The sequence below is a fragment of the Gavia stellata genome, chromosome 1, assembly GCF_030936135.1.
Source record: "Gavia stellata isolate bGavSte3 chromosome 1, bGavSte3.hap2, whole genome shotgun sequence".
NCBI lineage: Eukaryota > Metazoa > Chordata > Aves > Gaviiformes > Gaviidae > Gavia > Gavia stellata.
The window spans coordinates 131886740-131914452 of record NC_082594.1 but is presented as its reverse complement, the minus strand read 5'-3'; the positions used below and the strand labels follow the sequence as shown (position 1 = coordinate 131914452).

The 27713-nt window shown below is 43.9% G+C and overlaps 2 protein-coding genes across 2 annotated transcripts; one reads left to right on the top strand and one right to left on the bottom strand.

Annotated features, from left to right (window-relative positions):
* Positions 1 to 4176: 4176 nt before the first annotated feature.
* FAM162A (family with sequence similarity 162 member A) lies at positions 4177 to 12831 on the bottom strand. Its single transcript, XM_059815586.1, has 5 exons — positions 12797 to 12831; positions 11627 to 11752; positions 9192 to 9300; positions 6186 to 6294; positions 4177 to 4436 (listed from the first exon to the last, which is right to left on the bottom strand). Exons 1-5 carry the CDS (start codon positions 12810 to 12812, stop codon positions 4341 to 4343), a joined length of 456 nt encoding a protein of 151 aa, XP_059671569.1. The 5' UTR covers positions 12813 to 12831; the 3' UTR covers positions 4177 to 4340.
* A 328-nt stretch (positions 12832 to 13159) lies between these two features.
* Positions 13160 to 22726, top strand: MIX23 (mitochondrial matrix import factor 23). Its single transcript, XM_059815576.1, has 5 exons — positions 13160 to 13219; positions 14073 to 14198; positions 15204 to 15350; positions 18783 to 18842; positions 22439 to 22726. The coding sequence occupies exons 1-5, from the start codon at positions 13169 to 13171 to the stop codon at positions 22487 to 22489; spliced, it is 435 nt and encodes a 144-aa protein (XP_059671559.1). The 5' UTR covers positions 13160 to 13168; the 3' UTR covers positions 22490 to 22726.
* The last annotated feature ends 4987 nt before the right edge of the window (positions 22727 to 27713 follow it).

Sequence of the window (27713 nt, the reverse complement as noted above, 5' to 3'; positions counted from 1 at the left end):
AATCTTTAGTAGAAATGGGGAATTTATATTAACTTTATATTTGGCATTGGTGAAACTCTTTTTTACAGGCATGCTGTCATTGTTGCTATCAGCAGTTAAAAAGGGATGCTAAAAAATCAGGAACAGCAACAACTGTACAAAGGTTGTAAGTTCCATTTGGATGAGAAACCAGGCACTTCTTTAGACTGACATAAGAGGGTTTATGTCCCCGGCTACAAACATTGAAGCTGGTATTCTCTGCTTTCCTGAAGCATGTGCTGCTGCTCAAACAGCAACTATCTCAGAGAATGCCTCTAGCTTCCACTTTTGTGAAGGTCACACGGTGTTTTGAATAATACATTCTTGTTTTCTGTGGGAGGAGGAGGCAGCGTGGCCTCATGTGTAGAGGGTAGGGCAGGGAACTGTTGGGGTTCTTCTCTTAGCTCTACCGTACAGCATGTAGTGCCAGAAAAGTGATCTCACTTATTTTCTTCTTTCCTTATCCTGAAAATTGAAATTAATGCGTTTGTTTCTCTCTGCTTGTGGTGATCCAGTCTCAGCACCTTCCAAAAGCCCCACAAGCTGGTTAAGGTGAAAAGGTTAATGAGAACCAGGAATCTCTCAGTTCTTCTTGCAGCATTAGTAATGAGGTGAAACTACTACACTGTTTTAACAACGTCTAATTTTAAACTGGGCGTTAGAGAAAGGAAGCTGCGGGACTACCGGGAATTGGTACCTAGCTGTCCTGTCCACAGACCTGAAATACCTTTTAAGTCTTGCGCATTTGTTGAGGCAGCAAACAGGAGCTATCGTTCTTTCTTTTGGTAAAGTTCCCGGTGGAACGTGGCAGGCCAGGTCACTTTCCTGGATTCGGGAGGATGCAACAGATGATGGGGCAGGTTATTGCAAACTCACTAAGCCACACACACGCAAGCAGTCATTTGAGGGAACTGCTGCCTAGAGACTTCAGCCAGTTCTTAAATTCCTGTGTTGGTTCCTTGATGCCAACCAACTACTGGTGGTCAGAGTCCCTTCATGTAGTCTTAAGGGAAGGGAGGAAGGCACTCACCCCGGAAAACCTACGTGTTCTTGAACCTGCATTTCTGTAACTATCAGCACTGAGACTGTTAAGAACCAAATCCCACCACCCAGTCTTAAATGTGACAGTGCTCCTGGTGATGCACCTCTGTGCTTCCCTGAGGATTTCCAGAACAGCTATTTTACCTCTGTGCCAGCTTTAAGTAATTCCCTGTGTCTTCCTGTATGGTTTCTTTGCTTCTGGGATTGGCACAAGACATTGTTAGTACTTTCCCATGCCGATTTTAGCCAGTAGACATGAAGGTCTTTCTTCAGATGCCCGAGTCTTAGTAGGAAAGTAAAGAGGACTTCTTTATGTACTGCTATGGCTATGTCCACAGGGCTCCTGCATGCTCTTTTGAGGCAGTGTTCAAGTTGTCAGATTGATCATTGCATTGGGAAGTAGCTCTTGCCTCTGGAACAGGTACAGCAATATGGCATATGGTATAGGATTGGTAATTTGACTTTTTTGAATAAACGTGAACGGTGTTGCAGATCAAGCCAAAGGGGAGAAAGAAAATTAAAACCCATTCTAAGGGCTTAGTATGTTCTTACTTAAGCACTGTTAAAAGGGTGTAGGCTAAGGATATGAGCTACTCAGGTGACATAAGGTGTATTAAATTCTCTAGTCGGCTAGACTAGCTGCTTAGGCCAGAAACGTGCTGGTTTTTAACCACTGTCTGTGTTTAGAACTGCTTTCTTGGAAGCCATCACCCTAGGAAAGAGGTGGTTTCTTTCTTTGCCTCCCTGAGAAAGATTTATATCATTTTTTCTAGTACCCAACTACTTGCAAATGTTTGGGAGCAAGCTGCAGACAGCACAAAGCCCCATGGCTCAGGCTCTTAATTCGGACTCTGGAACTGAGATGGAAGCTGAAAGAAAACACAAATGTGCGCAGTGATGCACCGGTTTTATGGTAGATCCTGAAATAGTGGAGGTACCAGAGTGATAGAAGGAAGGACTTCTACATGGAGCTTCTGTCAAACCACTGGACCAGAGTTCCGTTTTTGAGTAAATTAAAAAAAAAAATCAGATATTTAAGTAAAATGAAAAACTGGTGACCATTGCTGCTCTGGGGTGTTGCTTTCTCAGCATTATTTTATGGATTTTTATTTGAAATGCTTTACCAGCTGAATGAGTCCAAATAGTTTTATTTCCAAAACTAGATGAGGTACCTGCCAGTTCTATTCAGAGTGCACTTGGAGGTGCTTATTGAAAGGGATATTTTTGAGATGCATGGTTTTAAGCTTTGCCATCACAAAGCATAAATCAAGACACGAGTTTCTCTTCATGGTAACCTGAAATACTGTCTGAAGTGCATGTGCTCCTTTTTGGTCTCATTTAATACATAAACGAGCACAGGCACACAATCTGTGAAGATTTTTTTGGTTCCCACCTGTGTGCTTAGTAGTGTGGCAATGAACCAGAGCTGTCACAAAAGATCTGTTCACGTACCTGCAGTGGAACTAAGCATGACTTACACTCAGTACTAAACCAACGGACAAATCTGCAGAAGCCTGCTCTGTTTGACTGACCGCATACTTGCGATAATTGCCTTGCAGAGAATCTGATAACAGGTCCTGGTATCATCTGAAGTTCATAGCTTCTGTGGTGGAATGACTGTGCAGCTTGTTTGATTGGTTACATCTCATCACTACAAGTGGTACCCAGAAATGTAACTCACAAGAAGGTGGACTGCAGCAGTTATTTTCTAGCTCTAGAGGAAAGGACAAAGTACTAGAGAAGACTGCACTGGATAGCTTATTGTGTCTCTTTTCCAGGTATAAAGACAAGATTTACCCTGCATTTTTTAGTAGGGCTTTTAATTTTTTCAGCAATAGCACTAATTTTTAGCAGTACAAGAAAAATAATCAGCAAAAAGTTTCAAAAAAAAAAATTACCTCCTACTGTCTGGGAGTTCACAAACTAAATCTGTCAAACACATCTGCCTCGTCTGTTGTGGTGTCCCCAGTGTCCAGTTAGCAGGTAGTCCTGGGAAGTAACACAGTTTCAAGCAGTCCCAACAGTCCCAATCTACATTTGCATCCAAATGAACTGAAAGGAGGAAGAAAAAGACTGGTCTCCAGTTGCAGCAGGCTGTTCAGTATGAACAGTATGTGACTCTTCCGGGACAAATGCCAGAAACAGGACTGTTGGGAGCAGCTCTTTGCGCAGGTATTACTGGCTCTGCTGCTTCTAAAACTTGAGGCAGATGATCTTTATGTGAGCTAGAATCAGGAAAGCACAGGTGACAATTTAAAAGGGGGGGGAAATGCAAATCCAAATGAGGTTTGGGAAAAAGAGCTCAGCAGCAGAAAGCAGGAATGCCTGATTCACTTTCTCATACTCATGTGCCTCTAACTAGTAAATCTGATAGCATAGACTGAGGCTGTTGCTCAGTATTCTCAAAATACTCATGTCTTCTCTTCCCTTGGCTTGGACTTCCTCTCATCTCACTACCAGCTCTGGTGTAAAAACCATTAGGTTGTCATCTGCAACACACGGTTCTCTGGAATGCCATTTCACTATCGCTTCCCCTTCTGTTTTTAATCAAAGGAAGGCAGTTCTTCACAAAAAGTAATCCTTCGCTTACTTAAACAAATGCAGCCAGAAAATACTGGACCTCAAACAGGAAAGCAGACTTTCTAATAACTTATGGTAATTTTGATGATGTTAATGCAGGTCACACAATTATTCCTGACTCAAGGACTCCCCTAATAATTGCTCTCTCTTACGCAAAGAGGAACATAATGGAATATTTTAGGCAGCCTGTACCAATAGAGAATACATACAGCACCATTCTTCCAGGAAGGGACCTGAAACAGTGAAAGTGGATGATTGCCCAGCAAAGGCATTTTGTTTGTACAAGCGGAAACGGAATGGGCTGTCCTTTTGCATCCCAGTTACTGTCTTGTAAGTGGTAAGAGTGAGCTTAAGACTTCATAAAGGAGATTGGTACCGCAAATGCAGGTACAGCTCCTGCAGTCTTTTTAAAGGAGCTTAATCTCATGCATAGTGTGGGAAACAACTATTCTGCCTATACAACTTGTTCACTTGTCCTGTTTCATTAACTGCGAAGAAGACGGTTTGGAGGAAAGGAGAGGTGGTTAAGAAAGGAAAATAGGTGTTTCTGGTTTTAATGATTACAGGATAATGTATTCATTCCTTCTTGAATGTGAGAGTACAGAACTAACATACAGGAAAGATGTGACTATATCCTCCTTCCAGCGCTGAAAAGGTCATCAGCTTTTCTTCCCCAGTCCTTGGTCTCTTCGTTTCATCCTCTAAGGTTTAGCAGATGTACTCTGGGCAGCTTCCTCTCTCCATTGGGTTTTCTTCTCCAAGTTTAGGCTTGTAAGAGATTCATGCCTTTTTACAGCCTACAACATAATGACAAAGCGAGAGCAGAAAGTATCACCTAAGGGACCACAGCGATGAAACTCAAATCAATAGTTTACAAGATAGCTTGGCTATCCTTACCAAGGCACAGTTCTGTCAGCTTTAACGCCAGGAAGAGAGAGGGTTAAAATAAAACATCCACAGATTATTTTGGCTTAAACTCATTGCTTCTCTGGGAATAAATTAAACCTGTTTGTTACAGCACTAGCAGATGTATTCTGTGCTTCTGGTCAGTATTTAATACTGCTCTTCAGAAGTCAGAGGTGCTGGAAACAAATTGGAAGTTAAACATAATAGATACCAGCTGCTGTGAAAACACAGGTCCCAAAGCAGCTGTCCTGCTCTCTTCCCAGTGTTTGCATTCATACTACTCCAGTGTAAGAGAAAAATGCCCTGGGAATTGTCAGTGTTTGATCTCTTCTGCTAAAACCAGGGAAAACCCTTTCCACTGTTCTGTTTCAGAGTGCTGCATCCTTTTCATTTTGATAGGGGATTGATTCTGACAAGTAGAAATGTCACTTTACCCTTCAGTAGTTCACACTGCTGGGGTTGAGACTCTGTAACTCATTTTAAGGCTTCTCTAGGATGCTTAGTCGTCTATAGAAACAAGATCTGAACGTTGTCATCAGAAGAACTGCTTCAGGGACAGGCAGCATACAAATAAGGTTCTGCCCATGTAGATGCTTTAAGCTCAGGGTTTTCTGCTTCCAATCATCCTTAAAAGCATGTAGTGGACTGTGTTTCCGTTACCACTGTGCTTTTTATGACAATAAGCTGCACAGGTTATATTGACGTGCCTTGACTTTGAGACGAATGCTGCTGAGAGGCTTTAGCTTGGCTTCAGTACACAAAAAGCACTCCTTGCTTCTTTACAGATCTACCACCAAGTTAATAGTATACCAACTATGTTAAAAAACGCATAAAATTAAAGGCATGACTAACTTCTGCTGCACTTGGAATCTTAAACTTTACACTTCCTCACTTCATACGATGCAAATTACATCATAGACCTAGCTCTGCCACATGCTGAACTTCGATAGCTTGCCAAGTTCTATGCAAGTGAAGGATGCTCAGCATCTACAGGACTTGGGAGCTTTTCTACGAAATAGTTTTTCAATTTAACAAACAATAATAATTGGAGAAAAGTTGTTCCATCCACACTAAAGGAAGACTATTTTCTAATGCAATGAAAGGTCACAGAATTATTACTGACCATCTCTCCACTGTTTAAAAAGATTTGGAGGAATCTCAAGTCTGTTTGTGGAAAAACATACTCATTTGCTGTTTCCATTACATTGATTCTACGAGTGTTGCAGCACGTAGAGAGGCATTTGTAATAGGTCCATGGGCGCAAGGAGCATTTACCTGCCTACCGGATCCTCACAACAGAAGGTGCTCCTTCCTTTCAAACTCTCGCAGCACATCAGCAAAATTAAAGAGTTAAAACACCACAAGCTAAAATTAAGTACTGCAGTGAGGAAAAAAAAAAAGACTATTTTTTTTTTTCCCTTTTAAAGGAAGCATATGCAGTCTAATAGTGACATCACCCTTTTCTGACATGGAAATTAATCAATGAGGGTCACTTCTGGGGAACGAGGAGGACTTACTCTTAGTTTTTGCTCAGTGGTAAAACCTAAAAAAAGCCAAACCAGTACTAACAATCCATAGGAGGAACTGAGGAACTTCCGTCAAGATTGATTTGCACTCACCAGCCAAAAATCTGTGCTTACCTGCTTCCCTTTAATCACCATGACTACGCATCCCAGTATTGTCAACGCAATCATTACATAGCTGAACTTCACACGCAGTGTGGTCTTCGCTGCTCTGATTGTTTCGATCCTCAAGAAATAATAATAAAAGAACAGACTCGTTATCAGAGACCCAAATAAACCATTTGGCAAATTTCTCCTGGTGTGCTATCTATGTAATCTGGTACCACGCTAACTGTACTTGGCTCTTTTCACAAAAAGGTTTTACAGGAATGGGAAAGGCTGACCCCCCAGCTACCCTGGGAGGTGCCTGGTCACAAAGGAGTTCCTCTCAAAGCTGGAAACAAACCCAACATTTCAAACTTTTGGCTATTTAATTGTTAAGAGACGTTGCTGCCTTTCTAGACCACCTGACTGCAAGGCTGAGGAGGAAGGCTGCAGTATGTAAATATGTACATTCACTATGGGGAGATGAGGAAAAGGAGAGGGATGCATTTACTAATAATCCTCTACTACAGGATCTGATAGTGCTATAGATTACACACGGGCTGCTGAATGTAGTACTCCTCAGAAATTCTGACTAGGACTTGGTAAAAGACCAGTGGTTACCACTTCCCTCCTGCTAAAGTAAACAGTCTTAAGATAACCTGTTTTCCTAAGAAACTAAGGCGGCATGGGCGCTTGTAAGCTTTCCAACATCAGCTTTGGACAGAAGACCCCTTTAAATCTTTTTTTTTATTTTATTTTAGGGGACTTACCAAGCCACACCAGTAGCTATACCACTCCTTTGGGAAACCTGTTGCCTACTCTACTGTTATCTTTTAAAAACCAGAAATCTTCCACAAGAAGAGTTATCAGTTTTTACAGCCGTCCAGCTGTACAGGTGATGAGTTAAAGAAAATAATTTATTTTAAATGGGGTTAATCTCTGAAGATCGTTCTACCCAAATGACATCTCAGTTACAGCAAATTTAAAGTTCGTATTAGAGATACTGATGCAAGAAGGGCCCATGAAGGATAATGCTTTTAGATGTGCTTTCCACAATAACCAAAAACCTATACCCTATATATTTAACTCTCCTTGCAGAATTTAGAGCAGCTGACTCCCTTCTCAAGGAGGTCTAATATTCTCACTGAGTAAATTTGGCACATTATGAAATTACAGATGACTAGAAAAGCATCAGCATCATGTGATGAAAGAATAAATGCATTGAACTACATAATTATACCCCAAAACTAACATAGATAGTGGATTTAAGGGAACTGGAAAATTATCACAGTGAACATGGAATCTTTTACCACATTTTGACCCTTATACTTGGAGGAAAAAAGACACCGAAGGATCCACAATAGTTCAACACGGTAAATCAATAGGACCTGAGAATGGAAGGGAGTTTTGTTCTTGTTTTTGAAGAGGAGGGCAAAAGTGATTTGATCGCTGTTTCAGAGTATTGAGTTCAGAGTACAAGATTTCTGATCATAGGGAACAAGTCCATCTACCGTGAAACTAATAGTTAAGTTTTGCTTCCAGGTTATTTGTTTTTGCTAATAATCTGCGATGAACAACTTGGGCGCAGGCTGCAATTAAGCTGAAATGCACAGAGGTAGGATTTAAAAACTTCCATTAGTTAATTTTTGAAGTACCTTGGATGCGTTAGAATATACGAGAGGAAAAGATAGTTATCGGAACGCAATTTGCATTTTAAATCAATTCAGTGGCTAAGATTAACATTTGTTTAATAAATGAGTTACTTCTGATCACCACATCTTGCAAGATTATTGAGTTATATCACCAGCCCTTACAACCCACTCTTAATTCAGCTCAGAACAGGAAAACAAGCTTTTGTGCTTTTATAGTTCTCAATCGTCTTCTCAGCTTTGGCTGCACTATTTGCCTAAATAAAACCAAGAATTCCCCAGGGACTTGCAGAAATGGTCAGCTTTTATCAGCAGTTGGTTTGTCCTTTCAATAAACCATCGAAATGACTTCAGTCACTCTGCTAACTCTGTTTTCTTAGAAACACTCCTAACAAGTGTTTGGTGTGCAAAAATAACCAACTGACATAATTTAATAAGTTTTACTAATTTACACCTTTATGTATTTCAAATGTAATTTTAAGAAAAATTACTGAATACAACATTGAAGAATTAATTTTTAACTATTTATCCATTGTGATACATTTAGAAAAAACTTAGATACATGGGTGGATTTTCAATTCCCATACTGTGCTTCCAAACAAACAGCATCTCTTTAGAGGGCAGCTAAACAGTTTGCTTACCCAAGTAGTACAAGATTTACTGTATCTTTTTTATTTAAATAAATACATATATTTAAAAGCATTACAATCATGTTTTGAAAGATAACTATACTACCACCAGGAGTGTTTTTTTAAATTAATAATTGCCTGTTGTTGTTGCTAAGTTTGATCTTCATTTTAGATAGGCAAACTAGAAGGTCCAGTTCTATTTTCTACTTTTCACACATCTGGACTCCACCAGCAACAGGGAAATTTTGACTATATATATTTCTTGTTAGGGAGCCTTTCCCCTGTTTGTTAGCTTAAATTCCAAGCATAAAGGAAGTTGGCCCATGCCCTCTAGACATTCATCAATAAATATTTTAAATGAGTTTCAGTTATTTTATAGCTATATCATGAAAGTTTCACACAATGGGAGACTGACATATAAAGAAAAACACTAGAAAAAGCTCATGCTAATATTTGCAAAACGCTTTTTTGATTGGGAGAGGAGATTAAAAAATGAACTGATTTGTGATGTGTTTCTAACGAAATAACTGAGAGATGTTGGTCATCCCTTCAGAAAAAAAATCAAAAGGGATGTATTACCTCAGCAGTACAGAGTTGTTCAGGTCATCTCATCTACAAGACGACACACCAAACACAGCAGCGTAAGATTTTTCAGCTGTGAAAACCCATTCCATTTAAGAAAAGTTATTCTGGAGTTGCATTCAAATAACTTACTCCTGCGTAGACAACGCCTCTTTTACAGCTTCAAAACTGGCACTTACGAGACAGTCTCTGGTATATCTTCTGGTTTTTTGAAGTGGCCTGCCCACAACAAAAATCTTTTCTCCCAGTCCGTAGGTTTGTGTCCAGGCACCCTCAAAGGAGACCGACCTAAAAATCCAAACCAAACACATACACACACAAACAAAACCAAAAAAACCCCCATCAAAACCAACAGTCAGAGAAGCTGAATTCCAACAGCTGTAGTGAAACCAGTTAGGGTGAGCAATGCAGAATTTTAAGTATGATTGCTAGACTTGGTTAGGGAACAAAAAGTGTATCACAGTCAGATTAACAAACCTGTAAATATGGATTAACCTGAGGTCATGTAAGGAAAGGCAAGTCTTGCCCAAGACCTCTATATTTGTAGCTCTAAATTTGCAGAACCTGGTCCAGCATGTAAGCTTCCTAAGATGCTGTGATATTATTGTTTTCCTATTACATTTAAATTAGCTAAAAAAAAAAATAAATCAAATGGAACTGCTACAGAAAAGCCAATATGCTGCACCGATGCGTCACAGAATGTTAACTTTTCCAGGGAGTGTAGGATCTGATCTTATCTGGAGGTATAACCAAACAGATGACCATAGGGAAAGATTAGACCCTTCATTTTTGGCTCGGATTTTCAAACTCCGTATATAAAAAGTATTCAGAATGTAATACGGTAAGGTTTCCATACATAACACACCATTAAAATCTAGCAAACAAAGTGCAAAGATAGACAGCTTTTCCACCCCCCACCTCCTTTTTTTAAAAACAAAACACAACAAAACACCAACCCAACAATGGGAGGTATCCTGTACGGATGCGTGCTGCCTCGTGGATTCATGAATTATCTAGGAAGTAGGGTGGATAGACAGTTTGCTGACAACACTACATTATTCAGAAACATGAAGAGGGCTGAGTGCGAAGAGCCGCAGGGCTTCAGAATCCTGAGTCAATGCAATGGCCGGTGAAACCCCACGTGCGTAAACAGGAAGCGATTCCCGTTCACGTGCAGAAGACAGATTCTAACCTAACCACTATTGCTGAGGGGTAAGTCCTCAGGGTTTCACTGAGTTGTTGGCAAAACGTTCAGTAACAGTCAGAAAAGGAAACAGCATTATTAGCAATGATTAGGAACACAGACCAATACAAGAGCATTATTACGCCGTTGTATAAAAGCATGACTCCAGCATTTTGAAAAGCCTGTGAAATCCCAATCCCTCATCTCAGAAACAGCTGAAATAGAACGGGCACAGAGAAAATTGGCAAGGACAACCACGGGTATGGAGTGGCCACCGTATAAGAAACGGTACCATAGACTGAGACCCTTTGGCCTGGAAAAGCAATAATTGAAGCTCCCTTCAGCACAACAGAGGACACCAGAATCATAAGTGACGTTGGGAGTGTGGGTTATAATGAACAGGTCCTGTTTTGGAAGGGGTACTGAATAAAGGAACATCAGATTGAAAATAGCACGCACCAGGTTCAAAAACAAATACAAGCCTGTACTCGTCGTCTCACAGCATGGTTCAGCTGAGGAATTCCTTCCCAGAAAATGCGGATGCTAAAAATACATCCAGCTTCAAGAGACTGGGCAAATTTATGAAAGAAAAATCCAGTGAGGACCATTAAACACAAAGATGCCATCTCTGGGACAGCAGTCTAGGGATAAACACTGTGTTTGCCCCCTTTCTATACTCTCTCCTTGCTGCTGGTCACCATTCCTATTAGTCTTCACAAAAATGTAAGAGACCTCCTTTACTGGCCGCTCCTGGAGTCATCACGCTGTTATGGAGACCTCTGGTCTTACCCAGTACAGCTGCAGTATGCTTTTAACACAGAAGTACGCAAAATGCTGCCCATCTGTGTGCTCCTTTTATCTCGCATCAGTAGGCCGTGAAGGGAACCTGTTACACAGGGAGTCTGATTAAATCATCCTGACAGTCCCGTATACAGGGAAAAAACGTTTCATGGCCTGAGCTTTCCCTGACCAACTCCACCGTTAAAGATAAACCAACGATTCAGAGCATGTTCGATTTTGTCAACAGCTGGAGCTGGCTGTACTATGAAAAACTGCAAAAAAGTGTTTTAGCTTGTACGACATTCCTAAACGTCGATAGTTTACGTTGGGGTTGAACAGTCAGTTCTAGAGCACAGCTGAAGAGCCTCTGTGTAGGCCTGCACGTCAGATAAGATACTAGTGACTTGCTACAAAGCGAAAGCTGTGTTATCGTCACAAGGAGAAATACTGACTGCTGGCTTTGTTACAAACCAAGGTTTTATTGCTAAATTTAATGCTCAGTTTTTCAGTCTAAAGATCAGAATTGCCTCTCACAAAATCAGGGATATTAGCATCTATGTCAGCCAAATTCCTGTTCAGATGATTGCAGCCTGGGTATCTTAAGTATTTCGTGGCATGAAATATAGCATGATCGTTATCAAAAACTCTTACTTCTCGGCTGAAGTTGACTGTCTTCCTGGGGTTTAACACAAAGCCTTCTGCTCATCTTCGGATCCACACCTTTAGTCATCCTCAGGATTGAGGGAATATTTCTTCCCAGCAGTTTAACAGCCCTATCTGGAAGAGAAAGCAGAGGAAGCAAAGGGGCCAAATCTAACCCAGAATAGTACGAAGTGAGAATATTAGCTTTTAAATGAAAGTGTTTGTTTTTTTAAACACAGGAGAAAGAAAAACAATAGGTACAAATCTAATATTAGGCAAGAAAACACCAGGTTTAGTTGTAATAGAGCCTACCAAAGAAATTAAAGCTTGCCTATAAGCTGTGACTTGAGCTTGCTCATTAACCGTATCTAGAAAAACGGGAATGCGACACTACAGCCTATGAGCAATTTCTAAAACACAGTGCACATCACCATTTCAAGGCACTTATCTATTCATACGCTTCAGATATACTTTGGACAGTGCTACGTCAAGGGCTGCACACCAGCGTTCTACCAATCTTGTCACATCCCAAAAGCAAGTCACAGATGTGACGGAGCCAAGAGAAGAGCTAAAAAAGCAGAACCTCGCTGTACTGAGATACCTACTTCGTAATGTATTAGAAAAGGACAGGGCACCTCATCTGTGAAAACATGCTCTCAAGAAAGAGCTTCTAAGTCATTAATTAATATAATGACAAAATTCTGAGGGGGGGGGGAAACCCACCCAACTTTGAAAGGCAAAAGGGCACTTTTAAAAATACAAATTGAGGTATTTTTTTCTTCTTTATGCTGGCAGAAAATGTCTCTCCTATGAGAAGGACTCGCCCTTAATTTCCTAGGCATAATACACGCCAGCTCTGAAAAAAAATAAGTTTAAATCTGCAGGCGACTCCCCCCACGCAACCGAAGCCTCCTCCCGGTCCTCAGAGAAGGGAAAAGAGGCACAAATCCGTTCCCGCCAGGTCTGTTCCCCCAGCCTGGAGGCCGCCGGGCTTCGGCCGCTGGTGCCCGCCAGACACGGGCGTACCGCCTCGCTTCCCCCCGGCCGGGCCCGCCCGGGGCATCCCCGCTCCGCGCTCCCCGCCGGGCCGCCTCACGGGGGGCCGGCGAGGCCGCAGGAGAGAGAGGGCGGCGCGGCCCCGGCCCCGGCCCCGGCCCCGGCCCCGGCCCCGGCCCTCACCGGCGCGACCCCACATGGCGCGGCCTCCCGCCCCGGCGGCGCTGCCTCGGCCCTGCCCGGCGCCCCTCAATGTCACCGCTGGGCCGGCGCCCCGCCCCGGCCCCGGGATTGGAGGGGCGCGGCGGAACGCGCGGGCCCCGCGCCGGGCCCGGCCCCGGGCCCGCCTCTGGGGGGGCCGCCGGAGCCCTCCCCGCAGCTGGAAGCGGCGGAGGCGCCCCGCGCAGCCGGGGCCGCCGGCGGAGGTGCCGCTCCGAGGTGCCGCTCCGCCAGGGGCCGCCCTCAGGCAGGGCCCGCCTGGCCCCGCCCACCGCCCCGCGCGTCATCCCGCCTCCCCGCTGGATTGGCCGCCGCCGCGGCCTCGGCCTTTCCAGTATGGCGGCGCCCAGCGGAGCGGCGGGTTGCGAGGACTTCGCCGAGTTCCAGGTAACCCGCGTGGGGCGGCGGGGGGGGGTCCAGGGTGGGGGGGGGGGGACGCGCTCCCGCCGCCTCCCCGCGCCGGCGCCCGGCGCGCTCCCGCCGTCTCCCGGTAACGCTGAGGAGAGCGCGCGCCCCGGGGAGGGCGGCGGCGGCGGCGAGGTCACCCTCCCGCAGCGGTCGGGATGCGGCGGCGCGGGGGGGAGGCAGGGTCCGGCCGTCCCCTCGCTCCCGGGCCCGGAGCGCGGTGCCCCCCCGGCAGCGAGCGGGGCGGGGGATCCCCCTCCCGGGGTCCCTTCCTGGGCGGGGGGGGGGGGGGGGGCGCGGCGTGGGAGCCTCCGTGGGCGCCTTCACGTTGTTTAATGGAGCGTGGAGTACCGCCAGGGCCGTGAGCAGGGTCCGGGCCGCCGAGGCGGCGGTAAGCGGCCTGTTTCTTAAACGCCTTTGCCGCAAAAAGACGTTTTTTAAAAAAAATTCTTACTCGAGGTTCGCCGTCGCGCTGCAGGTCGTGCCCAGTTTCCCGCCTGGAAGCGCTGAGGGGCGGGGGCGGGGCCTGGGGCAGCGGCCGGGCCGGGGGGCGGCGCGGCTCCTGAGGGAACGGGCGGGCGCAGGGCCCGGCCGCGGGGCGGGCAGGGCCGGGGGGCTGCGGGGGGACCTTAGGTACCTGGTTCCCGGCCCTCGCTGCTGAGGAGACCCGCTGGTTTGCAGGACGTACTCCTGCGTGCGGAAGGTGTTCGTTTGGTGGGGGGTTTTCTCTGCAGTTTGTAAGCGATCGACTTAATCTTTTATTAAAAGACTCGCACAATGTTTTAAGCTTTTCTCAGACACAGAAGCAAAGATTTTTATTGTCTTTTTGTTACAGGAGTTGCTCAGGGTGATGAGGACGATCGATGACAGAATCGTCCACGAATTAAACACTACGATTCCCACAGCCTCCTTTGTGGGGAAAGTTGATGCCGGCCAGACGTGTAAAGAGCTGTACCAGTCTGTGAGTGTGCACTCCTTCAACTTCCAGCTCACTTCCTGATGTTTTGTTATGTGCGGTGGCCAGTAAAGCATCCTCAGTTTCTAAGGAAACTGCTGCCTTGATAGATCATGCTTTATGTATCCATAATAATCCAAAACGTCCAATTTGCTCTCTACGGCTACCTGAAAGGGGCTTGTGGTGAGGTGTTGGTCTCTTCTCCCAAGTGACTAGCAACAGGACAAGAGGAAATGGCCTCAAGTTTTGCCAGGGGAGGTTTAGACTGGATATTAGGAAAAATGTCTTCACTGAGAGAGTGGTGAGACACTGGAATAACCTGCTCAGGGAAGTGGTGGAGTCACCATCACTGAAGGTGTTCAAGGAACGTGTGGACGAGGCATTGTGGGACATAGTTTAATGGGCATGGTGGTGTTGGGTTGATGGTTGGACTTGATGATCTTACAGGTCTTTTCCAACCGTAGTGATTCTGTGATTAGGAAAAATGTCTTCACTGAGAGAGTGGTGAAGCACTGGAAGAGGCTGCCCAGGGAGGTGGTGGAGTCACCATCACTGGAGATGCTCAAAAAACGTGTAGACATGGCACTGCGGGACATGGTTTAGTGGGCATGGTGGGGTTGGGTTGGTGGTTGGACTTGATGATCTTAAAGGTCTTTTCCAACCTTAATGGTTCTGTGGTTCTGTGATAACTAGCACGCTCGACTTCTCTAGGCAGCTAAAACACGCGCATGTAACAGCTACTTCAGTTTAAAACCACACGAGGGTTTTCTTTCAAAAATGGGGGCTAGCACGCTTTTGCGCTACTTTGCAAGATGCCTGCTCATGTGTATCTTTGACTTTTGATCAAGTTGGTAGCTGCTGCTCGAAGCAGCGTTGCTTCCAACATACGGATTATCGAGTCAAAGCCATTTCAATAGGCGCAGCAACACCTTGACTTTAGAAAAAGTAACTCGGAGGTTTTTATTCTGTGCTGAACTAGTTGTTGTGACTTTCTCTCTCCCCCTCACTTAGTTGATGGATGCTCACACCAGCAGAGAGAGAATCATCAAAAATTGCATCGCTCAGACTTCCAGCGTAGTGAAAACTCTCAGAGAAGAGAGGGAAAAGGCCCAGGATGACGTAGCGTTATTAAAGCAACTCAGGAAAGAGCAGACAAAGGTGAGTGGTGGAGTGTTTTAGAGATCACTAAGAGAGGAAGAAGAATGTCTTTCCCAAATGGAAAGACCGGTGTGATGGAGAGAACCTGAAGTGGATCCTGACTCAGGCAGTCTTTTCCGAGGTTCTTATTGTCTGGGTTTGTGAGAACTGTTTCCCCTAGCCCTCAAGACAGAGTTGCTTTTATCCTGCAAGTGGAGCTTTCTCTGAGATCCTATTACACAAATGCTGTAGAGAAACGCGTACTTCCCCATAGTGGACTCTAACCTTCGCTGACTAACACCGCTTAGCGTACAACTTGCCTGGAGCTTGCGTAGTCCTTACAAAATGCCTGAAGGTTCATTTTGCCTTTTTGAGAGCTTGTAAAACTAGTATATCTGCAAAGGGCAAGTATGGGTGCCAAGATGCAAACACCAGAAGATAATGACATACGGCTTTTGTGTATGTCTCTTGCAGCCTTAAAACTGTCCCTTTTCATCATCACCCTGAGAAACATCGTTCTTACTTGGTGTGTTAACTGGAGTTCCTGTCCTCTACGAGGAGCTGCCAGGCAACCTCGAATTCCACTTAACCAACTCTTTTGTTGTTTAGTATTTCTTGGATTAATTTTTTGAGTACCATGTGATGGTGTGAGAGAGACTTCTGGGTTTGTGTAACGAATTTCAATGTGCAAATGCCCTCCCAACCTTCTGGCCTCCGGATGGAAAGCATGGCTCACCAGAGTTGAACAGAGGTGATCTAGATAGAGTATCAGAAGTGGCGAAGGGAGCCCCGCTGAAGTTCTTGCCCCCCTTCCAGGGCCCCCTTTGCAGGGGAAAGGATACTGCATGTGTAGCTCTGGGAGTGGTTATTAGCAGGGATGTGAACCATTCCATCGATTTCTCTTCCAGACCTGCTCCATATGGCTCGTGTTCACTTTACATTTTTTTTCCACACCTCATGCTTGCAGCACGTAGCAAATAAGACTGCTTGCTTATCGCTTTTTTTTGCATACGCTGGCTAGGTGTGTCTGTTGTGTTCAGCAGTTTAGTGAGCCTTCCTCTGTTGAGGACTGTCTTAACCGGGGTTTCTAAACCGGTGCCTTTGAGTTTCCAGTGTAACAGGGAGTTCCTCTCATAACAGCCAGACATCCCACCATCTTTTATATAGATATATATATATGGTCCTATATCCTGGGTGCGGCTTTCCCTGCTGCAACACTGTAAGACTTGACATTTTGTTTTTGTGGTGCTGAACTACCTCAAAACCCACTTCCTCCTGTACTTCCTAGAGGAGCCTGTTGTAGCCCCTGTTTCAAAGAGCAGTTGGATGCTGATGCAGCTGTAGTAAAAGCGGGCAAGTGGTTTTATTCTTGAAGCCTCACTTATGGAACTGCTAACAGGCATCCATATTAGTCTGGAAAACTAGTGGTAGCTTAGTATTTTCAACAAATCTTGTTTGCAGGGCCAATTCTTTAAATAGTTTAGTTACTGAGCCCAAAACCTATCACTGAAACCACTAGGAGGATCACAATGATAATGTTTGATAGTTGAAGGTGATTTCAAATGTTAAAAGCAATCCATGATTTGGAAACAGCCCAGAAATCTTTTGATGAGATGGCCTCAAATTTGCACTTGGACTTTATGCAGTGTCGTCTCCCCACTTTTTTTTTTTTGTTCTCTGAGAGACTTGTGTTTTTCCTAGAACTCAGATAAGCTATCTTGAGAGAACACTTCCTACAGTTAAGATTATGCATTTCAAATGTATATTCATTTGGTTGCAATACAGATCTGTTTTCTTTTGTTATTTGTGTTTCTTTCATCCTGCTAATGGTACAAATTGGAGGACTTCATCCAAAATTATTAATTCTGGGCCATTGAATAAGAAAACTTGGAGTAGTGTCAGTCTAGCAGCCAGTTCTTTTAATCCACTTAGATTAAAACATCATTTGATGATTGTATTAATTTGTTATCGTCTTAGTTTACTTGGATGAAGTGTCATAAAATATCCAACCAAATAAATTCTGGAAATCCAAAACATACAGCATCATGATTATTGGCTTTATCAAGTAAATTAGTAAGGCTTGTTAAAATGTCAGAGTATGTTTTAAAAAGATCAGCAAACCCTCCTGTATAGCCACGTTGATTAACACTATATTGCTGTTCAGGTCTGCAACTTTAAGGAGAAGGCTGAAATAGTAGTTTTGCTTAGGTTCGATGTCAAAGGCAATTGATGTGACAGTCCAGATGACACTACACCTATTCACATCCTCCAGCAGGAAAAAAAAACCTTTCTTTGAACTGCTACAGATCTTCTGAGTGGTTATTTTACAGAGACTGATCCTGGCCATCTGGTCAACCTGTGGATGCTGGATTGTTCTTTCAAACAGTTTGGGGTCTTATTGAGTAGGTAAAAGTTCATCCAGCAGCTGTATTAGCTGTGTGCGTCTGGACATCTTCCTTGGAAGGGTTTTGGTGGGATTGCTGTCTTGGCTTGCAGCTGTTCACCAGCTCTCCAGTTGGAACCATGTATTTAAAATGGATAAACTCTGATCCTTATCTGTTGTGTCAAAGACTCCAACAAAAATACATCCCAAATGTAGGCAAAAGTGGCAGATGGTTCTTAAATCTCTTGCTATTGCTTCGGGGCCTCATGGCAGTGTCATATTACTGCAGGTCACCTGAACGCAACTGTCACACCTAGGTGCGAGACAAAGAGATTCTTACATTTCTCGTGAGTCGAGTGAATGCTCAAGAACTGCGTATTGTGGTACTTCTTGCTGGAGCTTTTGCATCCGTGTAAACTTGGTTTGTCTTACTGTGATCACATAACATATTAACTGGTTCAGATGGCTTGAACATACGTGATCTGTTCTCGTAGACCCTCTTTTCGGTGAGTGCACAGAGTAGGCGGCAAAGGAAGTGGAGCGGATCTCTTTATGGTCTTAATTCTAAATCCAGAATCTGAGATCTGTGTGTTCAGTCCTATCTTTGCTGCCAGCTCCCTATATGACTCTAATAATGTACGTGTGGAAGAATGACAACTCAAGGCTGCAGAACTAACCCCGGCACTGGCATTCCCCGTGCTGAGTGCTAGAATTAGGCGTGGTTATTTTTGTCTGTGAAGCCATTAATGTTAATCAGTTAATTGCTGGCAAATCTTGATGGGCAATATTTAAGAATGGAGTATGAATAATCGGGAGCTACTGCTGCCAGGCTTGCATTGCGAGTCTGCCTTCGCCGTGCCCCTGCAGACCTCAGTCTGCCCTGAGTGTTGGCTGAATGGAAGGGCCAGACTTTCAGGACGATTACGCCTCGTGCCCTTCAGTTTGCGCCGTCGGAGGGGATGCGCACCTGGTACTGGGGTTGTGATCCAGAAAGTTGCATTGGTAAGAAATACTGAAGGCTGCAGGGAGGCCTGTTTGACAATAACCTCTTTATCTGTTACTTTCTGCAGTTGAAATTGATGCAGTCGGAGCTGAATGTTGAAGAAGTGGTAAACGACAGAAGCTGGAAGGTACTCAGTCATTTAAAATAGTGATGGTGTTCTGTCCCAACAGACAGTCCTGCACTGGAGGTGTGGGACCGGTGCCTTACGAGGCAGGTGAATTAGAAATAGGTGAGGGCAGTGCTGGGGGAAATGTTTCAGGTCAGTCATTTTCCCCGTTCTGGATGCAGAGATCAAAGCTTTTCAGTTGCGCTGCAAAGGAAAGAACAGCGTCTGATTTAGGGGAGAGGAAGGACTGTGGAGTACTCTCTGTGTAGATCCCGTTCTCCACCTTGCACCCTGGCTAAGGACTTTGTAGTCTTTTATGTGGTGGCCTGTCTGTAAGGCTTTGCTGGGCCTCTAACAATGTCAGAGGGATGAATCTTTCAAATTTGGCTGTGTTTGATACTGATCGCACTTCTGAGCAAGCAGAGGCCAGAGGAGGGTGGGGCTGTAGAAGCTGAACCTTTTCCTGACGGAGCTTCTGCAGGCCTGGGCTGATGCTCCCTGCTGCAAAGGGCAGGCTTGTCCCTGCTCTGCTGTGTCAGCAGAGGGGCAGGGCAGATCACCCTCTGGACTGATGGCCCCAGGCACTGTCTTGTTATAAAGTGACCTTAACACTGAGCTTAAATCCTGAGGTGGCTGTATTCTGTCACTGCAGCATTTCACGTCTAGCATCCTTTTCTCATTTGTTGTAGCTTTTCAGAGCTTTCAATACTGTATAGAGAACCTCCTACCCTCTCTAAATGCAAAAAGGATTTTTGCAAATAGCTAGTAGTAGCTGCAGCTCCCTTTTTAATCTCTACTTCAGGATTTTAGTCCTCCAGATTGCATCAGCATAAATGCAGTACAGCTTGTGTATTCTTGAGGGTCTAGTCACCACAATACAGCTCAATGCAGGCTGATTAGATGAGCGTCTGCACGTTTTTCCAGGTATGCTTTGCCGTCAATACTGCCTTTGTACTGTCTGAAAAAGCTAATCATGCCCTTAAGCTTACTTAATTTAAAGCCAGCTCAGATATGACTAAGCAACACCACAGCCTTAACAACATGCTGCAGGCCAACAGTGGCAAACATTTTATGGCAACTCCGCTGTCAGTTTTATTTAAAAGGGGTGGGGGGAAGCCCAGAGTTGGCACCAAAGTTAGCACTGATGCCAGTGATTTCCTGTAGCTGCATTAAGCTTTTGCTAGTGACAGAAATGTCCAATTTTTCCTGAAGATGGAGAACATTTCGTTTATAAATAGTGAGGTATGCATGGCGCAGGGATATCTTAGCCTGCTAGTGTTTAAAGTAGGGCTTGAAGAGAAAAGTATTTCTGGGTTTTATCTGCAGCTCTGCTATTGTCTCCGTCTGAATAGAGGCATAAATGTCTCATTTAGCTGCCTGTAAAAATATGTCACTGAAGGAATTAAACCCAGTCACAGTTAGTTGTGGACCGAGTACAATTTGTTACATGGAGGTGGTTATTGGTTTGCAGGTGAGGACGCCGACTGTTTTTCACTGTTGCAAACTTTTAGTTGGAAAGTACACTTAGGTATTTACATTAACCCTAACCAACTGAAAACTGATTGGAAAAATCTGATTAGGAAACCAAAAGTTATTTTCAAACACTTGCTACAGAAAGATGCTGCTTTATAGAAATGCATGCGGCAGAATTTTGTTGGCTGATACCAAACAAGGAATTGATTTCCAAAACAAGACCCTTGCACTAGTTTCTGCCCAGCACCTCCACACTGGAGTTTATCGTTGGAGTGTTTTGTATTAATACCTAAAAGACAGCAAAATCAAAGTTCCGCATAGTCACATGAATGTTAAGGTTTCTCAGGCACTGTTTTTCCTGTCTGAAAAATGAGAACAGCACTTCACAGGTAGACCAATGGAGTTAGTCAGCCTGAGTAACACACTGAGGTCTGTGGGTCAATGATCCTAAAAGTAGGAGGCAGCGTTAGTAAGATTGCAGTATTGATCTCCCTTCCATAGGCTGCAGAGGTACTGTTAAAGATGCTTTAAAAGTTTGCATGATAGCAAGCTGGAAGCTGCAATTTTTTTGATGTTGTTTGATGCAAGAGACCCTTACAGTGTTTCAGAGCGTATTTCCAGTACCCTTTAAGACATATATGCCCTTAAAATGTTGTTGACAGACAATGAACAAAAATGGTGCCATTTGCTTAGTATTAAAATACTTCTGAATGGGAACCCTTTGTGGCTCTTAATTTCTGCAGTTTCCTTCTATCACTTACCTGATCTCAGACCTTTACATACTCTTAACTCTTCCAGAGGTGTCCATTGCATGTGGTAATGTAGTGGGACAGGCTGGCTGTGTGCGTGTGAAAGAAACTATATCACAACTTTTGTTTTCTGCAATATGAAGGCTGTTTCTAATACTTGTCTGTTTCTTAAAGTAAATTAAATCTGAAAATAAGTTGGAAATTACTCAAAAATTGTTAGGAATCAATGTTAAAACTAATGCATGCTGCAAACATCACTTTTGCTGAAGTTGCCATAGGCTCTGAGCTCTGAATAAGGTGATCAGCCGTAGCAGTAGAAGGTTCTAGGAAGATACAGTTTAAAATAACGAATTTATATGAAGTGGTGCATAACTTCCCCAAAATTACAAGGCCACTCACTTTGCACTTGAAACCAATGGGAGAGTTCACGAAACTTGACATCCTGAAGATCACAGGCATTTGGATCTGAAAAGTCTCTGGACAGCTTAGCAAAACAGTGCTCTTGCAGGAGTGCTGGTGGGGGAACTAATGACCGCCAGTGCCTCAACTCGGTGCTAGATGGTGCTCGTGTCGCTTTTCAGGACATGCGCTGGACAAAGTTTGGAGCCAAAACCGATAAATAACTAAATCTCTCCTAAAGAGCACCTGTAACTTTGGCGTGAGCCTATGGCTTGTGCTTTTGATTCAGACTGCCTTGCTTTAACTCGTCACATTTATTGGCTCTCCTTAGGGTAAGCCGTCTGCTTGACAAGGCCTACGGTTCAAGCTAAATAAACACAATCTTCAGTCTCTAGTTCTGCATGCTAAATTTTACCCAGAGAAGGTGCCAGAGGTGAGTGAGGCAAGAGCATTGTGCCCTTTGCATAGGAGTGCTGGCAGCATTAGCACCTGCAGTCAGGTACCTAAAAGGGTGAACGTGGCTTCCGAGAGCCCTTGCGCCTCTTCTTAGCGGTCACAACAATGTAAAATGCGTTTGCTCAGGAAAGAGTAGAATACAGTGTCCAAATTTGAATGCCAGAGTGAACTTAGCAGAACACAGCCGGTCAGGAGCCTTCCACTGATAATTTCCCTCCCTCTTTTAAAAAAAAAAAAAGGCATCAGCATCTTTGATGATAACAGACTACCAGGATTATGAGCCTACCTTGTCTGAGGGAGAACACTTTTAGTGCTGTGCAGTCCCCCAGCATCAGGCTGCAAACTTTGGATTTGCTAAAGCCAGGAGAGAAGGTGAATGGAGACAGATGCCTTGGTAAGTACCTTTTATTGGTACAGCAGGGCTGGGCAGCTTGAGATGGGTGCTACGTGAAGAGGTAGTTGCCTGAACTAGCTCTGAAGTTCTGCTCATCTCCTGGATGAAGGCTGATTCGCTTCTGCTCTTCTGTTTTGCTGTCTCAGGTATTTAATGAGCGTTGCCGAATTCACTACAAGCCTCCGAAGAGTCAATGATGTGGGGTATTTTCCATCAAGGTGGTCCATAACCATGAGAGCCAAACTGGAAAGAGACCTTGGGTGAGCTGTATTGGGACCCTCCAGAACCAGTAGAACCCAGTCTTGTTTTGTTTTGGACCTACTTAGCTGAAATCTCAAGGTTGAAATGATTCTCCTGTGATTAAGAGAAAACAACTCATCTTTTGTACAAAATATGTGAACAAATGAGTTTTATAGTATTAAAATAATTTTCAAATGGAATGTGAAACTGGCATCTTTCTTGAACTTCTCCAGCTTCAGCAGTCCTAGAGGGGAAGAAACAGTAAAAACCAGCTCTGAGCAGGGAGGACAGGGCTCTCCCTGAACTGGTGCTTGCTAAACTATCAGTGAACATGGTGTGTTTGTGCAAATGATCTACTAAAATCTGAAAGGAAATAAAAATTGCAGAATGATCAGCCAGCCTAGGTTCAGCATCCCTGAAAATAAGAAGCTACCAGCGTTGTTCCGAACTACTCAGCACTAGCAGTGTTGGTTCAGAGTTGCACGGGGATACAGGTGTTCCCACAGTGCTGACAGGCAGCATCTGTTGCGTACTGTCCTTTGGTCTGTGGTACCAAGTTCTGGATTTTTTCTTTAAAAAGGGAACATGGTGTCGATTAAAACCACTTTGGGTTGGAGATCAAGATATGTCTCATTTGGGAATGAGGCAGTTAACTAGCCAGTGACCCTCTCTTGTCCTTCCTTCTGAACCTTTAAAATTAATTCTATAGGTGAATTGCATTTGAACTGAGAAAATAGCTGTGCATACCTGATCCTGTTGGTTCTGGCCATAGTGTTTTATCTAGAAAGCTTTCATGCAACTTCCCTGCAGTAACACAGCATTTAAAAGCAGCTAAGTATGAGGAAAGCAGAATGGCTGTAATTATGCCTTTATTTTTTACTAACTGTAACTGGCTGACAGTGAAATGACAAGGTCTGCTTGGCTGCCAGCTGTTTCTATTACTTGGTGATAAGTCTTTAAGAACCATTGAACTTGAACAGAGCCTTAAAAATACAGGCCCCGTCTTGCAAATACTTTGGAATTCGGTAACAGCACTGAAAGGGCTACATAGTCTCACATCCCTAAGATCTGTGCATATATGGGGGGTGGAAAGTAAATGGAGGAATGTACCTGTGTTACTGAAAGCGAGCAAAAATCTGTGCAGCATCATCTGTTTTATAGTTGTTTGTCCAGTAGAGATTCAACCTACTTGTTGGCCTTTATTTTTAGGCAACAGAGTAATTTATTCTCACTTTTCTTTGAGAATGAGGCAGAAATACATTTTAAGTCTTTGAGGATGTAAATCCTAATGTTCAAATTTCTTTTTTTTCATTTTTTTTCCCTTTTTTTTGCAAGGTACTGCAACTGCTCTAAGCAGAACTTTACTCCAGTTGGAGCACTCGTCTCACTCTTGAAGTATTCTCATTGTTTTTCTGCAACTCTGAAAGCAGAAAACATGTTTGTTCTTCAACTGTTAAATTCTTGTAATGGTTTATCCTCAAAGTGGAAATCAAATACTGCTCAGAACTGTGGGCTGAATTGCCGGTAACCTAATTTCTACAGGTGATGGTCTGCTAATGAGATGTTGAGAACAGTTAGTTTTGATTTCAAAGTTGGTACTCTAATACTGACCTCTAATATAGGTGTCTAAAATATTTGTTCTCTGCAGGGCTTGGATCTGCAACTGCAGGGACAAATTCTCCTTTTAAGCCAGCTGTATGATAGAAACTTCTGCCAGCGTATATAGAGATGGCATCGATACTCTTGAAATTTAAGCTTGTATTGTATTTCTGTAGAAACTAGAGATTGTAATGAGAATTAATCACTGTCCTCCTCTATCCATCCAGATGTTTGCTCAGCTGTTGTGGGAAAACTTCTTTACTTAAGCAGATGCTGTGAAGAATGACCTGTGAAATAGATGTGATACGTATGCAGATTTTTTTTTTTTTTTTTGCAGTAGCCCAGCTTAGCATTTGTTATGAGAAATCTGTGTAAAAAAACCGCCAACCCCAACATAGCAGTATTTTTCGTTTGAATATAAGGCCAAGCAAGTAGATCTATACAAAGCTGTATATGAAAAACTTCTGACACCGTAAGAAGTCTTCTGAGTCCCAAACATCCCTTCTTCAGGTGTTTGCAGCTTGTATACAGAGGGTTGCACTTAGAAGTTGAATTACTCTATTTAGTTTGCTCTGAGCACAGAGGGCTATCTCTTACAGTACGTGGCAAATCACATGGATCGGAGGCTGTTTGAGTCTTGCTGCTAAACTTAGTGGAACATTAAGGTGAGTAACTGGGATTGCATGCCATGCTTTGGGGCACGGGGAAGGAGAAAAAGGCTTTGCTACTTTTTGAGTGCTTAAGATCTGCCTGTGAAGCAGGATGTTTTGTGACGGTATGTAATCGGCATTGGTGTGAGCTGTGGGCCGTATTATACAAAGGCAGGTAAAATCTCTGTGTCTAGTGACCCGGGTCCATTCTAGGATCATGCCTAGTCTGCGATTGAATCCTGCTTCAACTTTACTGTCAAGGTAGTCACAAAATTACTGGGCTGCTTGATGTCGTATGTGAATCAAATAACGGACCCCACAAATACCAGGATTTCATCCTTTCCCTGGTTCTGACTTTTATTTCTGCAAGTAAAGGCATTTGAACAAAAAGCACAACTGATGTGTGTCCCCTGTCCAGAGTCTAGATTTCCTGCAGATGGTTTCCCCCTCTACCGGGGCTTTCCCATTGCCTGGAGATGGTGAATAGAGGTGGGCAGATCCCAGTTCCCTGGAAAGCCGCCTCAAGCGTGTGCTGCTTCTTTGTGAAATAGAAGTGTGTTTTTCTGACACTCATTGCTGTTGTCTTCTACAGCCTGCGGGCGCTCAGGATGGATGAAATAGGTAATCTCTTTACAGAATTTTTTTAAGGATAGAATTTGGTTGTCTGGAAGCGGGCTGAGGGGAAGAGGCTCTTTACTGGTACCATAGGCTCAGCATAGGCAGGGATATGGTAACTTTGTGCTGCTGAAGTTCAGATGTCTATTAATCATAGTTGATGTACAATGTCAGAAATCTTTTGAAATCAGGGTGGGCAGCAGGAGGGGAAACCTTTTTTGCAGACCAGCACGTTGGAAGTCAAGGCTGTTACTGTGACGATGGCAAGTAGATCCTCAGCTGGTAGACAGGGCTGCTTTCCTTTGGCAGCTCTTAAAATTTGTTGCAGACAATGTGTCATTTCATTCAGTCACAATTACGTGTCTTGTCACTCTGAAACCAGAAGACTGACCTACTGACTTAGCTTTCACAATCATTTTTACAGAGGTGGCTTAATTTCTGGTTTAAAAATAACTCATAAATATATAACTCTGGGGTTTCTGGGGGTTTTTTTAGGGTTTTGTTTGCTTTGTTTTGTTACTGTACTGGTGTTTTTATTGACTATAGCTTCTACTTCTTAAAATTGCTTATACAGGACTAGAGAGTAGTGGCCTGCAAGCTGTAAAGATTTGTTTCTTTGTTGTTGGAATAGTACATAGTGCAAGATGTTACTCAGCTTTAGACTGTAAAGAATACTAGTGCTCTTCTCCCAGCACAGATTCTCCAAATTAACAGCAGTACAGTTACGTGAAGAGAAATTGCCAAATGTGCAAACTGTGAGATGGAATGGTATGTAAAATCAAAGACGTCTCCCAACACTAAAGTGGAGACACTCGCTAGCTTGTTGATGTTGTGCAAGAGATGCAATGGGGACGGCTGTTCTTTTCAAGGAAATGTTGCAAATGCTGTTTCGTTACATCCAAAGCTTACTAGAGAGAGGCGTAGATGAGGGTTGCCTAGGACAGTCCGTTGCCACTGATCATCTTTGGTAGCAGGTCTGCGGAACGTCAGCGTTTCAAAGTGACGTCATGAACTATGTGTGCAGGATGAGTACTGCATCCCAGTCTTAGAAATACCACAGGGTTTTGGGATGGCCATTAGCACTCCCATGGAAAGAAAGCAGACTGATTTGCCTGTGTAAACTTTAGCGTCAGCTTGCTGACCATTAGTGTTAATTTTCCTCCCCTTCTGCACAACTCTGTGCATTCTGGGGAAAAAAAGTTCCTATGTTTTAAAGTCAAAAACCAGCAAACCCAGAAATAGGAAGTCCAATGAATGATTTCCACACAACATTAACATCTTTAGTGTCACACCTAGAGTTTTCCCTTGATTATAAATTAACCTTCCTAGTCTTTGTGCTCAGTGTATTTATTCCTAATCAGAATCAAGGGTTCTCCAGAGGGGTGGTGCTGCCTTGGGGATCTTCCCAACATCCGTTCCCAAGGGAGTTGGTGAGATCTGCATCCTGGTGAGTGGAGAAGTTTATAAAATGTCCTGGTTTAGCACTGGTGCTGCATGGTTGTTGGACACATTCTGTGGCTTCTGGTCTCAGTAAGGTGAGCTGGCTTTTCCAGTTAGCTCATCTGTCCCGCTGTGTGAATAAGACGCCTGGTAGCAACATGGTGGAAGATGATCAACGTTTAAGTGAATCAGCAGGGTCTTGTGCAAAAGGAGGAGTTTGAGCTCATCAGTTGAATTGTCATTAACGTCACGAATTGGGCTGTGAGGAACTCCTCATCTGGAGTGGTGAATTTGGAGAAAATGTCAGACTTCCAGCTTTAACACCTCCCATTCCCTTTATTCCCAAGAACTGAGAACATTTTTCTCTTTGTTCAGAAAGATGTTGTATTAGGACAACTGCTTTTCCTCCAGTGACTTTCCCCCACTCCCATAACGTTGCTGCTGACGTTTGGGAAATTCTGCAACATCCCTATTGGTAACATGTTCTTACCTTGATCTATGTACTGTAGAGTTTAGGGCCCTTACAGCCCCAGTTTCTCAATCTCGGGTCCTTTGTCCCAAGAACAGGCCTTGAAGTTAGATATGAAGTACTTGTTTACAGTCTGTTGCATCACTCACCATCTGTGAGGAGGGTCAGTAGGCTGATAGGACACCGGTAAGTCTGTGCCACACAGTCGTCATTGCTGTGGCCAGGAACAGGCTTGTTTCTAGCGAATTCCCTCATGCTGACTCCATCGGAAATGCCCATTGCCTGTGTGCAGCACATATTCTCATTTCACCCCCTCCCAGGAACCCACCCCTAGGGACTAAAAATTGGCTGGTCTGTTGCTACATCTCTGGTCCTAGCTCTGGAACAACTTTCTTCCCATTTGCTGGA